At 36.5% G+C, this 18,977-nt stretch overlaps 1 protein-coding gene across 3 annotated transcripts in view; it reads right to left on the bottom strand.

Moving 5' to 3' along the window:
* The window catches only part of BCAP29 (B cell receptor associated protein 29), a 50,337-nt gene that overhangs the window by 26,905 nt on the left and 4,455 nt on the right, over window positions 1-18,977 (bottom strand). For all 3 annotated transcript variants that reach the window (XM_043463052.1, XM_043463050.1, XM_043463049.1), the window contains exons 3-6: window positions 17,289-17,389; window positions 8,498-8,648; window positions 6,924-7,059; window positions 2,420-2,528 (exon numbers count right to left, since the gene is read on the bottom strand). In XM_043463052.1, the coding sequence (XP_043318987.1) occupies window positions 2,420-2,528; window positions 6,924-7,059; window positions 8,498-8,648; window positions 17,289-17,389 (497 nt within the window). The remainder of the gene's footprint in view (window positions 1-2,419; window positions 2,529-6,923; window positions 7,060-8,497; window positions 8,649-17,288; window positions 17,390-18,977) is intronic.

The following is an 18,977-nucleotide window of genomic DNA, read 5'->3' as shown; positions in this document are numbered from 1 at the left end:
TGCTCTTAATATCTGCTTTCAGAATAATACCTTCCCAATTTGGATTGAATCAGTTTAAACAGATATTTGTATCTGTGCTTCACTTCCACTAATATATTTGGAGAAAATGTTTCACTAAGATTATAAAGAAACACTAAGGGTAAGACCATGCATAAGGACAATATTCTATTTACCTCTTTTAAAAAATACACCACACTGCCTTTCTATTCAATTTTGAAATATAAGAGAACTTCCTGAAACATTTCTTAAGCACCATCAGTCTTAATACTTTCAATTTTTAGAAATCTATGAATATTATTTGAATGGTACTATATACAAAGCATTGTGCTGCTGAACTCATCCATACCTTGAACTACTAATGTATTTCTTAGTTCTTGTCTTAATGAATTAAGACTAGTATAGGTCAAGAGAACACAGCCAGGGTTATATCTCCATTAGAAATGGAACTTGAATCTTCTCAAGGTCAGTAACAATGTTATCTAAAATAAAACATGTTCATAAAATACTACACTCCTTGCGGAAACCAAACAGAACATACTCAAACAGGTAAAATCTGCTTTTACCTCAACCTTGATTCACTTTGAAAGTATTCTGCAGCCTACACTTCAAATAGGAAACTTGGAATCGCTTGTTATCAGATCGTAAACAAAATGCCTGTATTATAAAAGAGTTCATTTTCTCCAAACATCTGAATTGTCAAAGAAATATTGAGCTTCTTTATATTACTCAAAATAACACTGCGTTTAGAGTTATATATCAGACTTGTGAAGTTAAAACTCAAAATACATGAGTTGGATTTTTTAAAAAGCAGAGGGAGAAAAAAGCTAAGCTGGCCAGGGTTAAGAGGCAGCGGCACACAGCCTCCTCTTGTCTGCCTTTTATTTCTGTCTTGCTCTGCTTACAACTTAAGCAAAAGGAGCCTTGGCAGATATTAAAAAAAAAAAAAGCATGAATTTAAAATCATTTTTTAAACTAATTAAAGGTATTTTCGAAATAGTCCCTTGCATTCTTCATAAGGATTACCAGCAATATTTTGTGTTGGATAAAAAAAGAACACTATTTCTCTTTTGAAATGTCTGATTACTAAATTTATTTTCATACAAATGTTAAAACTTCGTTCTCATGTTCCAAATTGTTTGGAACTGCAGAAGAGCCAAAAGTACAACTATGAGATTTAGCATTTTGAGCTATATTATACCAAACACACCATCTACCACTTTGTCTGGAAGAGTAAATTATTTTTTAACTTACTGCTTCTAAATGATTTTTTTCTTTACTTTAAATAAGAAGCAGGAAAGTGACTATATATTTTATATCAGATGAAATATCCTACCGATTTTTTTAAGCAATTAGCTTTTATCTTCAGGCTTTCCATTTCAAATGCAAATACATCTTGATGAACTCAACTCTGTCCAAACAGTATACATAATCAACAATGGCAAGGTGTATTACAGAAACTTATACTGAGGCCTTATTTTTTAAAAAAAAATCTAAACTTACAAACGGCATAAAGTATTTTTTATTCAATCACTGAACGTTCTCCAATTTATTTCCAACACAAAGCAGTGGAAGAGATCTGAAATTGGAGAGGCCTATGCATTGATCACTATCTTGACTCTGCCTGAGAGGTTCCCAGTATCTGGACAACATCAAGGACTATCTGTCATAAGCTGGAATGTTGCTCAGGGGTCAAGCCATCAACTTTGCGGCAGTTTCCTGGATGACATCAGATTTAGAACTTTTCAGTGCTATGCAGATGCAGGCAATAATAATTTGTTCCTTGTCTAAGAATAAGAAGATACTAAAAGAACTGTTTTTCAAAAAACCAAAAAATGCAGAAGAAATAGCTGCCTTCAGGGAAATGGGAGTTGGGACGCCCTACCCCAAGTCCTTATTGCAGTGTATTTTGGAATGAGACACTGAACTCTCTACTGACATCCCAGCCTGTGGTTTACTCTGTCCATATCATTTCTTTCAAGGAACGTTTTCCTTATATCTGGCAAGTAGAAAATATTAGGGCTTATCTCAAGCCCTAATATTATAACCTTATCTTATAACCAAAACTTTCCTCCTGTCATTGCTTCTTTTAGCAGCAATGTACTATGATGAAAAACTGTGATAATTTTCCAAATGTGTTTACAAGCAACTTTCCAGGAACACAGGTCTTTTGCTAAGGCAGGAACATTTGTATTTACAACACAGATCTGAAACACCTACATGTTTGTCTGTAAAACAGAGCATGTTTCTCTTGGCTGAAACAATGTTTTATCTTCATATCTGAGCAGGAATTTGTAAATAGGTCACCCTTGGTATTTTAGCCAGAAGAACATGTAGCCACTGGTTTTGTTTTAGCAAAAGCAGTGAAGTTTAACAGCATAAAATATGATACTTCTACTTTTGTGCAGGCATACAACGTTACCATCTGAAGCCTTCTTTAATTCAATTTTCAGTTTTTCTTTGTCTTCTTCTAGTTTTTTATTTTCTGCTTCCAAAACGTGTTCTTCTTCCTTGCCATAGTTTTTCAAGAGCTATCAGAAAAGAGAGTTATAGAAAGAAGTAATCTTAGATTGTAATAGCCAGGCATTTTTTTAGGAAAAGAGCTAAATAACGTATTTTAAATTATTGGCCTTTATTCTTTGTCCTTTTCAGTGCTTTATACTTTTTTACAATGTAAACTTCTGTTAACAGAAACTTGGTATTTGGCAAACACACACACACACAATTTCTTCTATGACTGAGACCTCTGACATGAAAATAACAAGAGTTTCTGGCTGGGCTACAATTAAAATTATATTTTCAAAAGTATTCAGATAAAACATATCTTTTCCTTAATATGTGATGTTAATCTAAGGAAAAAAATAGTTCTGAGGATAATATTACTTGGAAAGCCTCTATGTCCCAACTGCACAGCTGTCTACTCAGACTAGTTTTATATTGATGATTTGTAAAAGAATATGTTTTCAGGATAGAAATGGGTAAGTGGAGTATGACAGGGCCACCTTTCTGCTTGGACAATTCTACCTAATTTACATTGAATGGTCTCCAAATTACTTTTATTCAGTTAATCTTTCATAATATTCTTTGTATTTTCAAATCTATTCTGGCTTTTAAAGTGTTTATGTTTATAGCTTATCTTTTCTAGGCAAGAAAAATTAAGATCTGAATAGTAAAATATTTGACTAAAATAAAAACATCATGGGGTAAAAATTTCATAGCCTGGATGGAAATCATCAGTGTTAATAGAAGTAAGTAGCTGACATCAAAAAGACATTTTAAGATGTTTAGTTAAAGATGTTAAATTAATGTTTGAAAAACAGAACATGTACATATTGACATAGGTTATTTGACTAAGTAAAAAAGCAGCAATTTGATACAGAAAACTTCAACAGTCAGGAAAAAAAAATTAACTCAGGACAATTTAAAATAGACTGACATAGAAAAGAATTTCTACTGCAGGGTGATTCCTTTCCTGATGTAAACTGACATATTAAAACACTGATATATTAAACAAAACAAAACAAAATTACACTTAGCACTGCTACTACTACATGCAAATATTCTACAATACTATGTAGTATAAGGAGTAAAAATATAACAGAAATACAATCTTTTGCTCGCAGGTAAACTCAGGCTAGTGGAAACGATGAGATGAGCATAAATACTGTAGCACAAGATCAAATACAATACTGCTGTGTTACAACAGAGATCAGGCAGATCCAAAGGAGGAATTAAAACTTGAATGAATATATAATTCCAAGAATATTTTTTTAAGAGATAAAGAACTAAAGTACCTACTAAAATCGAAGAAGTCTCACATCTTTAACATAAAAAAATTTTTTTCTTTTTTTTAGAGCAGAGACTAGGGAAAAAAAATCCCTCTGAATTCTACAGGTCTGTTGACCACTTAACACAATTCTTGCTATTACTTCACTTGAATTCATTTCACACAGTCTTCAGTGATTATCCAAATTGGAAGAGAACCAATGAGTTACAGGAATGCTTACACTGACTGCCTGAATTAATATGCCACTGACTTGGAAAAGTTGAATTTGGTGTTGGTCTTGTAAATAAGCTTTCACTAATGCACCTATAAACCTGTTCAACTTTATTACTGAATTATTATTATGTGTAACTTGATGCTGGAGAAAGACCAAGACCCCTGGAATCTGAAATTTTATAGCTACCAGCTACAGTAATGCATATGTAAACTGTCCTGCCCACTTTACCCCACCTGGGTAAGTGGTTGGGAAAAAACAACTAAGAAGTAAAGCTCCATCATTGTTGTTATTTTAAAGTAGTCATATATAAGTTAATTGGTCTTTCATAATTATTTCATTAACTGAATATCATAGCAGAATGGGGTCCCATGCATCATCTGCAATTCATTTCATGGGCTAGCATATGATCGAAGGGAACAAAACAATGTGGTTAAGAGTGTGGATTCTAGAGGCAAGCTGCCTGCCTGGATTCAAACCTTAGTTCTGTCTCTCATTAGTGGAATGATTTTATACAAGACACTTAACCTTTCTGCGCCTCCATTTCTTCATCTATAAAATGCAAATACTAACAGCACCAACCTCCCAGGGTGGTTGCAACAATTCAAAGAGTTAATACCTTACTGTGAAGCATGTGAAAATGTTAGCTATTATTTATAAACTTGAGACCCAGAACAATATGGTGACTTGCCAGATCACAATGCTAATTAATTACTGGTAGATTTGGGAGTGGCACCCAAATCTCTTAAACTTTAGGGTAAAACACTTTCCATTAGATAATGTGTCTCTTATAGAGAATGAAGAGATGTTTTTACCATTATAAAATGAGATCAAAGGACAGAAAATGAAGCAAATAATATTAACATACAAAATAAGTCTGACTGTGTTGCTGAAACACTGGTGACATACTGTTTGCTTCTGAACACAGAAACACTGACACAGCATGATGACCAACGGAAAGTTACATGACGTCTATGGACCAAAGCTTTTTTCAAAACAGAACAAAACAAAGTAAAAATACAAACCAGTGCTTATTCTTTAAATGTTTCCTTAAAAGATGCTGTTAAAATCTACCCAAAGAAACATTTCTGAATCCTATTTGTGTAGTGGAAATAAGGCAGACATCATAAATAAAACATGCATTTTTTGAACAGGTGACCATGATACTGTAGCATCAAACATATTTTTTTGCAATCCCTTATTTAATAAGGGATTTAATAATCCCTTATTGCATTTCCCTTATTTAATAGGTGGTGGAGAAGACTCTTGAGAGTCCTTTAGACAGCAAGGAGATAAACCTTGTCAATCATAAAGGAAATCAACCCTGAATATTCATTGGAAGGACTAATGCTGAAGCTGACGCTCTAATACTTTGGCCACATGATGCGAAGAGTCAACTCATTGGGAAAAAACCTGATGCTGAGAAACACTGAAGGCAGGAGGAGAAGGGGATGACAGAGGACAAGTTGGTTGGATAGCGTCACCAACTCCATGGACAGGAGTTTGAGCAAACTCCAGAGATAGTGAAGGACAAGGAAGCCTGGTGTGCTGCAGTCCATGGGGTGGTGAACAATCAGACACGACTTAGCAAATGAACAACAACAATAGTTTTAGAGAGCTTTATATTGTTCTAGTTAATAGGTAACTATTTTAGAATTAATAAAAGGTGATGCTTACAGTCCTTTCTGTAAGAGGCTAGGCTTTAGGATTTGGGTAATTCTCTACTGTTAGACTTACTTTTTACATAAATATGAAAAGTGAAAGTGAAAGTCACTCAATTGAGTCCAGCTCTTTGCGACCCCATGGATTATGCAGTCCATGGAATTCTCCAGGCCAGAATACTGGAGTGGGTAGCCTTTCCCTTCTCCAGGCAATCTTCCCAATCCAGGGATCAAACACAGGTCTCCCGCATTGCAGGTGGATTCTTTACTAGCTGAGCCACAAGGGAAGCCCAAGAAAACGAGTGGGTAGCCTATCCCTTCTCCAGCAGATCTTCCTGACCAGGAATTGAACTGGGGTCTCCTGCATTGCAGGAGGATTCTTTACCAACTGAGCTATCATGGGAGCCCTTACATAAATATAATTTGATGTAATTTATAATTGATTGCACTTCATTAATCTGTAATATGGAAATAATCTTATTGCATTAGGTTAGGAATTATTTAAGAAAATGTTTCACTTCTGAATGGTTCTTTTGACTTTTTTTCTAAGAAGCAGAAATAGGAAAACTTATAGGTTACAGGGCTTAACATGAGCTGAAAGCACTCAAGCTATGAGATCTGACTCCTAAATTTTAAAGTTAAGAAAAAAAATACCCGAAGTAATTTTGTATCTTCCATTTTCTCATTTGTTCTTTTTACTTAACATGGAAAACATCAGTACCTGATTTTCACTCTCCCTGAGTAGCAGGGGAAAGACAGCATAGGGTTCTCAATGAATTATTACCAACATAATCCAAATTAGAGACTGAAAATATTATATGCAGTCTTCAATCTGTAGCAACTATTTTTATCTGCTTCTTACATAAACATCATTTAAAGAAAAACACACACACATAAAGTCTTAACAGTAATTCAACTGAATGGGAAATGGAAACTTAAGAGAGACTTATTAAAACTTGCTTTAAGTTATGAAGTAAAATTAATGGTAATAAAGGAACTAAAATTCATATTCCCAGAACTGTTTTCTCCTTGAATCATAGGGAGTAGGTCCAATGGCATTAGTCTACTACTGAGGGAAACTGTGAGAATTCACAAATCTAAAGATAATAAAATACTTCTGGAACAATCATATTGTAGAATACTGTTATTTATGGTCATTTTCTTATAAAATAGAAAAATGCTCTTTTTGAGGCTGAAGAAAACACACCACCCCTTGGGAATACCAAAAACATTTACACCAGTTTTTTAAAAAAAAAAATTTAAATACCCGTTTCAGTCTTTCATTTTCTTCCATGAATTTTTTGGCAGCCTGGTTAATATTTTCTGCTTGACGTTTAAGTACTCCTTTGTTTGACAGCTCTTTTGCCAGCTGAGTAATAAGGGTAACCAGACGTCTCAACACCCTAAGAAAATCAAACAAATGTCAGAGTAGTGTATAACTAGACTAATCTCCAAGAACTGTGACTTTAAGCACTAATTATCCAGTAACTCCCCTTCACGGGTGAGTGTGGTAATGTTTAAGCAAGGGAGGATGTTTAAAGAAGTGTGTGTTCAGTCACTCAGTCATGTCTGACTCTCTGTGACCTCATAGACTGTAGCCTGCCAGGCTCCTCTGTCCATGGCATTCTCTAGACAAGAATACTGGAGTGGGTTGCCATGTCCTCCTCCAGTGTTTAAAGAAGACAAATACATAGTCCAAGTCGTAGTTAAAACAAGCCTGTGTCTCATTTCTTTTTTTTTTTGTGTGTGTCTCATTTCTTTGAAATTTTTGCCAGAAGACTAACTTTTGGAATGTGGGTTCAGTGGGACTTATTATTTTTCTCTGTAGAGGACTTTGGCCAGGAGGAGCAGAAAGAGAATTTTGGACATTGTGGTAGGGCCAGTAAGAAATTTTCCTCCTCAGTTCAAAATCTGCTACGTAAAGAGCACTGTGCAGGATTTCCCTTGTGGTCAGGGGTTAAGACTTGAGCCCCTGTGCTTCCAATGGAGAGGCATGGATTCAATCCCTGGCTGTGGAAATAAGATCCCACATGCCTCTTAGTAAAAATAAATAAAAAGAGCACTATGGAAGGCTGGCTAAACCTAAAAATTACTCTCCTACTTGTATTGATGGGTAACCTCCATTGTTATTAATAGTAATCGTTATCTTCAAGTATTCAATTCAAGAATTGCTAAGTGTTAATTACTGTGCCAGGCATTGGGGATATAATTGGAAACAAGACAATGGCCCTGCTCTCAAAGAGTTTAGGCTTTAGTTGGGGAGGTGAGAGTTAAAACAGTATTTAATTACAACCATAAGTAATTAAATGAGACTTGGAAGAAAAGTATACACTCTATGGGAGTGTACAGTAGGAGACCTACCTACTTTGGGGAAATGAGGGTCACAGGCCTCAGCTTACCTGAGGAAGGAGCTGAAGGACGAGCAGAAATTACCCAGGGAGAGAGGGAAGGGAAGAGTGTTTTGGCAGAAGGGAAAGTTGGTGTGAAGTTCCTGAAGTAGGAAGGAGCTGGGTACACAAAAGGAACTCAATAAATATTTGTTGCAACAATGAATGAATGAATGAAGGAGCAGCAAAGGACAGTGTGGGTGCAACGGTGGTACATGTGTCAGAAAAGAGTACAAGACGAGGCTCCAGACAGCAGCAGGCGCGAGATCCTGCGGGACCTCTGGGCCTATCAAATCTACAAGCCAGGATTCCTATGTGTTATTTGGGTCTGCCATCTGAGTTCTTTCAAAAAAGATGTTAGTGTGCTAAATAGTAGAGAAGAAAAATCTACACTATAGGTGGAAAAAATGAGAAACATAAATCACGTTTTAAAATTGTGCTAAAAAAAACTTACAGCCAGAAAAATAATGAAAATCCAGAAATGTAAAGATTTCTTTGAGACCTGAAGAGTTTCATTTGTGTATGTTCATAGGCAGCAGGTCTGTTGGCTGAGCTCTTTTCAATAGTATGAGTCGAGGAATATTTTCTTACTTCTCTCACAGCATCTATTAAAAAAAAGAGGAAACACATTGCTTTTGGCTTTTAAGAATATAAGATTATTAATATAATGGAAAGTAGATTTAGCCCAAGTGACCTAACTTTTAGATAATGAACTTAAGCTAGGGGGTCTCTTTATAATACATGGGAGGATATTATGCTCAAAATAGATGCCAGTGGTAAACTTTGAATATAACAGTATTTTGCTTTTTTACTACTCATTTAGGAGTTACCATCACTGCACTGTCTCTAATATCTGGCTACACTGCATTAAAATTCAACCTATTGACAATAACATATACAGGTCATATGCCATTACAATCAATTCCAGGCTAACCCATTTCTCTTATTGCACTAGCATTTTTATTACATCTACTATAATTTTTTTTACAGCAGAAGTCACAAATAGATTCAAGGGATTAGATCTGGTGCCTGAACTATGGACGAAGAACTATGGACAAAGGTTCGTGACATTGTACAGGAGGCAGTGATCAAGACCATCCCTGAGAAAAAGACACTGCGAAAAGGCAAAATGGTTGTCTGAGGTGGCCTTACAAATAGCTAAGAAAAGACAAGAAGAGAAAGGCAAAGAAGAAAAGGAAACATATACCTATTTAAATGCAGAGTTCCAAAGAATAGCAAGGAGAGATAGGAAAGCCTTCCTCAGTGATCAGTGCAAAGAGATAGAGGAACACAATAGAATGGGAAAGACCAGAAATCTCTTCAAGAAAATTAGAGATACCAAGGGAACATTTCATGCAAAGATGGGCACCATAAAGGACAGAAATGGTATGGACCTAACAGAAGCAGAAGATATTAAAAAGAGGTGGAAACAATACACAGAAGAACTGTACAAAAAAGATCTTCACGACCCAGATAACCACGATGGTGTGATCACTCACCTAGAGCCAGACATCCTGGAATGAGAAGTCAAGTGGGCCTTAGAAGCACCACTATGAACAAAGCCAGAGGAGGTGATGGAATTCCAGTTGAGTTATTTTAAATCCTAAAAGATGATGCTGTGAAAGTGCTGCACTCAATATGCCAGCAAAACTGGAAAACTCAGCAGTGGCCACAGGACTGGAAAAGGTCAGTTTTCATTCCAATTCCAATTCCAAAGAAAGGTAATGCCAAAGAATGTTCAAACTACTACACAATTGCACTCATCTCACACACTAGCAAAGTAATGCTCAAAATTCTCCAAGATAGGCTTCAACAGTACGTGAACCAAGAACTTCCAGACATTCAAGCTGGATTTAGAAAAGGCAGACGAACCAGAGATTAAATTGCCAACATCCACTGGATCATCGAAAAAGCAAGAGAGTTCCAGAAAAACATCTTACTTCTGCCTCATTGACTATGCCAAAGCCTTTGACTGTGTGGATCACAACACAGTGTGGAAAATTCTTCAAGAGATGGGAATACCAGACCACCTGACCTGCCTCTTGAGAAATCTGTATGCAGGTCAAGAAGCAACAGTTAGAACTGGACATGGAACAAAGGATTCTTTCCAAACTGGGAAAGGAGTGTGTCAGGGATGGATACTGTCACCCTGCTTATTTAACTTATGTGCAGAGTGCATCATGCGAAATGCTGGGCGGGATGAAGCACAAGCTGGAATCAAGATTGCTGGGAGAAATATCAGTAACCTCAGATATGTAGATGACACCACCCTTATGGCAGAAAGTGAAGAACTAAGAACCTCTTGATGAAAGTGAAAGAGGAAAGTGAAAAAGCTGGCCTAAAGTCCAGCATTCAAAAAGTAAGATCATAGCATCTAGTCCCATCACTTCATGGCAAATAGATGGGGAAACAATGGAAACAGTGACAGACTTTAATTTTTTGGCTCCAAAATCACTGCAGATGGTGACGGCAGCCATGAAATTAAAAGATGTTTGCTCCTTGGAAGAAAAGATATGACCAACCTAGACAGCATATTAAAAAGCAGAGACATTACTTTGCTAACAAAGGTCCATGTCGTCAAAGCTCTGGTTTTTCCAGTAGTCATGTATGGATGTGAGAGTTGGACTATAAAGAAAGCTGAGCACCAAGAACTGATGCTTTTGAACTGTGGTGTTGGAGAAGACTCTTGAGAGTTCCTTTGACTGCAAGGAGATCAAATCAGTCCATCCTAAAGGAAATTAATGCTGAATATTCATTGGAAGGACTGATGCTGAAGCTGAAACTCCAATAACTTTGGCCACTGGCCACCTGATGTGAAGAACTGATTCATTAGAAAAGACCCCGATGCTGGGCAAGATTGAAGGCAGGAGGAGAAGGGGATGACAGAGGATGAGATGGCTGGATGGCATCACCGACTCAAAGGCCCTGAGTTTGAGCAAGCTCCGGGAGTTAGTGGTGGACAGGGAAGCCTGGTGTGCTGCAGTCCATGGGGTCGCAGAGTCGGACACAACTGACTGACTGAAGTATTACTCTTTTTAAAAAAAACCGAAGTAGAGTTGATTTGCATAGTTTCAGGTATACAGCAGAGTGATTCAGTTATATAGTTATCTTTATTCATTTTTGAGATTTTTCCCATTATAGGTTATTATAAGATACTGAATATAATTCTGTGCTATACAGCAGGTCCTTGTTGTTTACCTATTTTATATATAGGCTATTATTATTTTAAATTATTGACATGTTAGAAGTGTTTGGTTATGCTGAGATTTCTACTGGCAAAAATTTGTTGAAATGGGATTGACCTATGGTAGTATATGATCCCTCAAGTGTCCTGTGGATGGCACCTGTTACTGAAAATGTTCAGAGAGCTGCTCTTTTGATACTTTCAGTTCTGCTAAGTCTCAGATTCAGGGGAATCACTATTCTCTAGTGGGAGACAGATTTCAGATTAGCATCTTTATTTGGTGTACTCTTAAGCCACTGGATTCTTGTAGTTTCCTGGGAAGGTATCTGCCTTCTATGTCACAAAGACCAATGGAATATAAGCAAGTTAGGTTGTTCCTTTCACGCAGTCATAAACATTCCTAGGGAAGAGTCACTGCCTTATAGGAAAGAGACTCTAGTTGAAAAACAGCTAATTTTAACCCCTATTTTACTTAATTTTTTTAATAGCACTTTGAGCTAAAATTCATATAACACTTACCCTTAAAATTGTACTTGGTGGTTTGAGTGTATTCACAAAGTTGTGTAACCAACACCTGGCCATTCTCATCAACCCAAACAGGAAGTGTCCATCCTCGCTCTCCCTGCACGTCCCGGCGACCACTGATCTACTTTCTGCCTCTATGGATTTGGCTCTTCTGGACATTTGATATAGATGGAATAATATTTTATGTATTCTTTCGTGTTTGGCTTCCTTTACCTCACATAATATTTTCAAGGTTCATCTATGTTGCATCAAGTTACATAGATGAACTTGCTTTATTACTTTTTATAACTGAATAATTCTCTGTTGTACAGCTACACCACATTTGGTTTATCCATTCAAGAGATGATGGATATTTGGATTTTCTCCAGATTTTAGCTATTATGAACCATGGTGCCATGAAGATTCATGTACAAGTTTTTATACTGACATATGTTTTCATTTCTCTTGGTATACACCTATGAGTGGAATTGCTGGATCATATGGTAACTCCCAAGTGGTGCTAGAGGTAAAGAACCTGTCTGCCAATGCAAGAGATGTAAAAGAAGCAGGTTCGATCCCTGGGTGGGGAAGATGTCCTGGAGGAAGGCATCGCAACCCACTTCAGTATTCTTAGCTGGAGAATACCATGGACAGAGGTGCCTGGTGGGCTACAGTCCACAGAATTGCAAAGAGCTGAACATGACTGAAGTGACTCAGCATGCATGCATGGTAACTCTATGTTTAACTTTTTGAGGAACTGACAAACTTTTCCCAAAGCAGCTTTATCAGTTTACATTCCCAGTGTAATGTAAATTGGGATGGTTCCAATTTCTCCACATCTTCATCAGCGTTTGTTATTATCTGTCTTTTAGATTATAACTATCCTAGTGAGTATGAAGTGCTATTTCATTGCAATGATAGTGAGTTTTTTCAACTGAAAAAAAATCATTTATTTCCATTTTCTTTAATTCCTTCCAACAATGTTTTTGTAGCTTTAAGTGTTGAGATCTTGTACATCCTTTATAAAGTTCTTTTCTAAAAACAAGAAGTTTTTAGGCTTCTTGTTGCACTTATAAAAGTAATTAAAAAATTTTCAATTTTGAATTGTTGCTTAATAGCATAGAAATGCACTTCATTTTGTATATTGACCTTGTATTTTGTGATGCACTATACTTCTTTGACACAGTATTTTTCTTGTAGATGCTTTAGGATTTTCTAAATAAATAATCATGTCATCTTCAAATGACTGTTTTACTTTTTAATTTAAAATCTTAATGCTTTGTATATTTTTCTTAACTTATTATCTCGGTTAGAAAATCTATTACTTAATTGAACAAAAATAGTTAAAGTGAATATCCTTGCTTTGTTCCCAACCTTACAGGGCTAACTTTCAATAGCTGACTAAGGATGATACTAGCTCTAGACTTTTGTAGATGCTCTTCATCAGAATGAGGAAGCTTCCTTCTATTTGTAATTTGCTAATCCTGTTTTAATTTGTGTAAAAAAAAATAATAATTTGATGTTTGTATATACTGTAAAATAGTTACAAGTTCATCACCATACATTTAGAGAATTTCTTTTTTCTTGTGATGCAAAATTTCTTTCAACATCTACTCTCCTAGCAATTTTCAAATGTGCAATTTGAATGTACAGAATTATTAACTAAGTCACCATGCTGTTCATTATATCTCTATGACTTATTTATAACTGGAAGCTTATATGTCTTGACTCCCTTTACCTATATTGCCCACCCCCACCCCTGGCAACCACCAATCTGTCCCTTGTATCTATGAACTTGATTTCATTTTTTAAGATTCCACATACGAATGAGATCTTACAGTATTCGTCTTTCACTTAGCATAATGTCCTCAAGGTCGATTTATGTGGACACAAAAGGCAAGATTTCCTTTTTTTTGGTAATTTCTAAGACTGCCTCAAAACAATAAGAGCATGCCAACCACTACAAAACAACTAAAAAGAAAATAGTCTTTATGAGCTATTTTGAGCAGTCTAGAGGAACCAAACAGTACTTTGAAGTCATTGTTGTTTTCCTTGTTGTTTAGCTGCTAAGTTGTGTCTGGCTCTTGTGACCCCATGAACTGTAGCCTGCCTGGCTCCTCTATCCATGGGATTTTACAGGCAAGAATACTGGAGTGGGTGGCCATTTCCTTCTCCAGGGGATCTTCCCAACCAGGGACAGAACCTGTGTCTCCTACATTGGCAGGTGGATTCTCTACCACTGAGCCACCTGTGAAGTGTGATGTCATTACTACTTGGCAATTAAACAGGAATAAATACTCCTGGATCCATTATGCAGAAATGCTAAAGATTAAGCAGTTCTACCACAGAAAAACACAAACCCATTTGTAGAATGCATTGCTTATATAATAGTAAAGAAACCGTGTCTGAAAAGTGGGATGGGGGGGCAACAATAAGAGGAGGATGTGACACTTAGTCAATTTTCTATAAGGCACATGGAGATCATTTTTTTGTGGGATCAATTCTGTAAGCGTTCAAATTCCCAAGAAACATTTCTGCTGACACTAAATAAATTCTCCTGGGTTTCCTACTTCCTTTCTGCCTGTTCCAACTTGCTAAAACACATACACACTTTGCAGTTAGTATTGGCTCTAGGAATATAAACATCTAGTAATGATTATTACACCAACAAGGAAAAAATTCCAAAATAAAAGATGAATTATGTTGAGTAATTCAAACCTACTGGGTCTGCATTATTTACACCAATGTCATTTTAGTGGATGAGAACAGTGGACTACGTACTTTACATATGTATGTGCATGTTATTCTTTCAACACTTTAGTGAAGTAGGTGTTATTCCCCTGTTCTGAGACGGAAACACTGAGACTTCATGGGTAAGTCCCAGTTTGACTGTCTTTATCATCCAGGGTTAAAGGCCCCACATTAATCATCCATGATGTTCCTATTCTCTGGGAGTTAATACTTCCTCTGCCCATAGATGTAGGCTCCTGCCAGCAGCCATGATTTTGCTCTGTGATCCTGGACCCTGGCCATAGCTTCTCAGATGAGGATTGGATACCCAGTGTCATGATTTTTTTCTTCCTTAGAATGGAATTTAGAAATGGCTAGTTAATCCTCACATATGGCTGGCATGACAAAACTTAGCAGCTGTATATAATTCTGGCCTGGAAATTGAGTATCAGAGTCTGTAGCGATCAGGAAGAAGAAGTAGACCAAGGGAGAAATACAGGACACTAAAAGGACACTTCACTTCCTATGAATTTGGCTTCCTTCATTTTTCAGGCCACACTGAAACAACCCTATATTTTAATTTTCCCTTTCATGCTCAAGTGAGCTGATGCTGGTTTCTGATTTATGTAACCAAAAGAACCTTGGCTAAAGTTGTCATTCTTTATATGGCTATGTGGCAGTTTTCAGTAGAAATTCTTGTGATAATTTTAGAGTTAGAAGGACACAGTACACTCTTAGAGCTACTAAGAGCTGTGGAGATTATTTCCTCTCTCTATTTTGCAAATGGCTAAACCAAACTCAGAGAGATGAAATGACATTCCAAAGGTCATTTAGTTAGCTGGTGACAAAGTTGGAACCTGGTTTTCCTAATTGTTTTTCACCTGCTTGCTGTGATTTCTTCTATGGCTAGAGATTCAGTCAGTAACATTAAGAACATACCATGAGACAAATACAGTTTGAAGTGAAGTGCAAATCCATTCACATCCTGATGCAATGACTTACTCATACCTTCTCATGCCATTTATTTCCAGTTTATAAAGAGGATTCCCCTCCAGAAGTTAGTAATATGGAAGATGAGAAACATTTTCTCACAAGAGAGTGGCACACATGGTGGTTATGGCCCCAGGCTGACACCTGTGAAACCTGCCTAACTCACAACACAACTCTGAGGGACAACACACTGCACTGGTATTAAAAGCTGAATTGCCAAGAAGTAGCTGGGTGATCTCTGACAAGTTACATAATCTCTCTGAGCTCAGTTCTTAAAAGCTTCTAAAAAGCATGGCAATTTACTCCTAAAAAGCATGGCAATTATTTTGACTCATGGAATTTCTAATCTGACAAAAACCTTAAGAGTCTACTTCAAGAGAAAAGTAGTGTCTGGGATGTTGCAATACCTCTGCCAGCATCTGGACAAACATAAAGGAGGCCTGTCACCAAGGGACAGGATTTATACCCACGGCCAGAAGCTGAACCACCCTGGCATCAAGGGACAGATATTTTGACTATTAAGAGTTTTCTACTACTGACGACCAATAATCAAATAGGGAAATGATGGAAAAATCTGCACATTTTTGAGACGAACCCCTCACTAGGTGAAAGAGGTTAACTGTATGCTGCACACAAGCATGTAGACCCTGGATTGGCTGGAAACAGAAGGTTGATAATGCTGACTCTCAACTGCCTCACCACCAACCCCTCAGAAGGATGTGCACAAACTGATCACGCCCTCTTTGAAACATTGCTATAAAACTCTTCACTACCCCTTCGAGGTTGGGACATGCAGTTTGGAGGGCATTAGCCCACTGTGGCCCCCTCTGCCTGACAAAGCAAGTAAAGCTATTCTTTTCCACTTCAAAAAAAAAAGCTTGCTTCTAATTTCTAAGGTGCTTGTTATGAAAATTTCAAACATGCGGAAAAACTAGTACAATAAACATCCATATTTCCACTACCTAGATTCAACAATTGTTAGCATTTGCCATATTTATTTTTTTTTAAACCAACTGAAAGTAAGTTGTAAATATCATGAGACTTTAGTTCTATGTATTTCAGCATGCAATTCCTAAGCATAAGGACATAACCCTATGTAACAGGTGTTGGTAAACTTTTTCTGTAAAGAGCAAGTTGTGTATGTTAGGCCACACGGTCTCTGTTTCAACTACTGCACTCTGTAGTTGTTCATACATAGACAACACATAAACAGAATAGCATGGTATGTTCCAATAAAACTTTATTTACAAAAATAGGCAACTGGTCTGCAGGTTATAGGTGGCTGACTTCTTCTATATAATAACAACATTGATATCATAACTAAAGTTAACAAAAACTCCCTAATGTTATCTAACAAATAGTCTATATTCAAATTTTTGCAGTAGTACCCAAATGTCTGTGCTATAGTTGTCTTTCAACCAGGGTCCAATCAAGATTCACACCCTGCATCTAAAACTTCTTTTGAGGGCCATTGCTCTATTTGTCTCCCAAATAGTTAAACCTATGGACAACTAAGACCACAATAACAAAGGACTGTATAACTGCTAATTCTGAAAACTAGGCTATGCATCGCAGCATTTAAATCTTAAAACAACATAAAAGAGATTAAGAACCACTGTACTCTGCTGCAATTTATGCTTGTATATATATAAAAGTAATAATATCTATCAACATATCAATTATCTACTCCATATACTATCATATATTATACCAAGTCAACTGTATACCAATGGCAGCACCAACTTAATTAAAAACCAATCAATAATAATTCATTAATGATAATAATAATATAAAAAATTATAGTTAAGCTTAGTCAAAGGAGGACTCTAGTACTTACCTAGAAACAGAACAATCAATAGGATTATAATAGTAAGAAAAGCCTTGTTCCAGAAACTTGCAATTTTACCCCAAACGCTAAAGGAGAATATCTTCTGCCATCTGTAAAGCAATACAATGACATCAGGTGTAAAAAGTCAAGAGAACATGTTGAGATACTTTCTAAACACTAAATTAACATTTTGGCAATTGTGTAGTGAGTGAAAAGAACTACGGAAATTTAATTTTTTGTCATGTAAGAGAGTTGTCAATTCTTATCAATAAGAATATCTCATGAAATAAAGAACAACTTTCAAATTTAATAAAAATCTGACATTTGATTATCTTCTGTCTGGTGGCTTAAATATTCTTAAGTAAAAGTAACTTCTGAAGTAAATACACATCATCAAAACCTTAAATAGGAATTCTCACAGTAAAAATGTTAAATTACTGATAGAAGTTATCACTTTATATCATTTTCCTTATCAGGATAATAACTCAGAAATAACAAAGATCTATTATTCTGACAACTAATAACATTTCAGGTTTAAGGGGTCTGACTTTCTACACTATTTATTTTTATAATAAAAAAATAGATGCAGTTTCAATGGCTACTCCAAGTAAAAAAGTTTTTCTACTTTTACCATAAGGAAATTAAGAAAATCATTGGACTATTATACACACATTAAATCACTGAGCTATTCTACAATGTGTGTGTAATACTGTATTACATACATAGTAAAGAGCAAAAATCTTAAATATATAGCTTGAAAGGGACTTCCCTGGCAGTCCAATGGTTAGGACTCTGCACTTTCACTGCTGAGTGTCCAGTTTCAATCCCTGGTTGAGTAACTAAGATCCCATAAGATGCATGGCGTAGCAAAAAAAGAAAAAAAATATATATCTCTCTCTCTCTCTCAAGGGATTTTTATGTGTGTTTATACCCAAGTAATTATATTCAGATCATTACTTGAACATAGAGAAAATGAAATAGGGCAACAGTCTAGATGGAATGAATATGAGCAAAGACACACAGGTAAGAAAGCATGAGTTACCCATGGCAAAGAGTGACAAACTGAAAAGGTACCAAATTTCACACGAGGGCATTTTAAATGAGTAACACATTAACTGAGTCCAAAGGAGACATATAAAGATAAGCACTTAGGTAAACTTCAAATTTCCTTTCATGGACCACAGCCTTGTAGTGGTGTGCGGGCCACTACACAAGCGTAGGGCTTGTGTAATTCAATGAAGCCATGAGCCATGCCGTAAAGGGCCACCAAAGATGGACGGGTCATCGTGAAGAATTCTGATGAAACGTGGTCAACTGGAGGAAGAAATGGGAAACCACTCCAGTATTCTTGCTGTAAGAACCCCATAAACAGAATGAAAAGGCAAAAAGATATGACACCGGAAGATGAGCGCCCCCCAACCCCCGCCCCAGTTGGAAGGTGTCTAATATGCTAGTGGGGAAGAGCAAACGGCAATTACTAATAGTTCCAGAAAGAATGATGCAGCTGGGCCAAAGCAGAAATGACGCTCAGTTGTGGATGTATCTGGTGGTGAAAGTAAAGTCTGATCCTGTAAAGAACATTGCGTAGGAACCTGGAATGTTAGGTCCATGAATCAAGGTAAAATGGACGTGGTCAAGCAGGAGATGCCAAGAGTGAACATCCACATTTTAGGAATCAGTGAACTAAAATGGATGGGA

The sequence above is a fragment of the Cervus canadensis genome, chromosome 3 (assembly GCF_019320065.1).
Source record: "Cervus canadensis isolate Bull #8, Minnesota chromosome 3, ASM1932006v1, whole genome shotgun sequence".
Taxonomy (NCBI): Eukaryota; Metazoa; Chordata; class Mammalia; order Artiodactyla; family Cervidae; genus Cervus; species Cervus canadensis.
The sequence above is the reverse complement of the archived record's forward strand: the minus strand, read 5'-3'. Positions and strand labels throughout refer to the sequence as shown.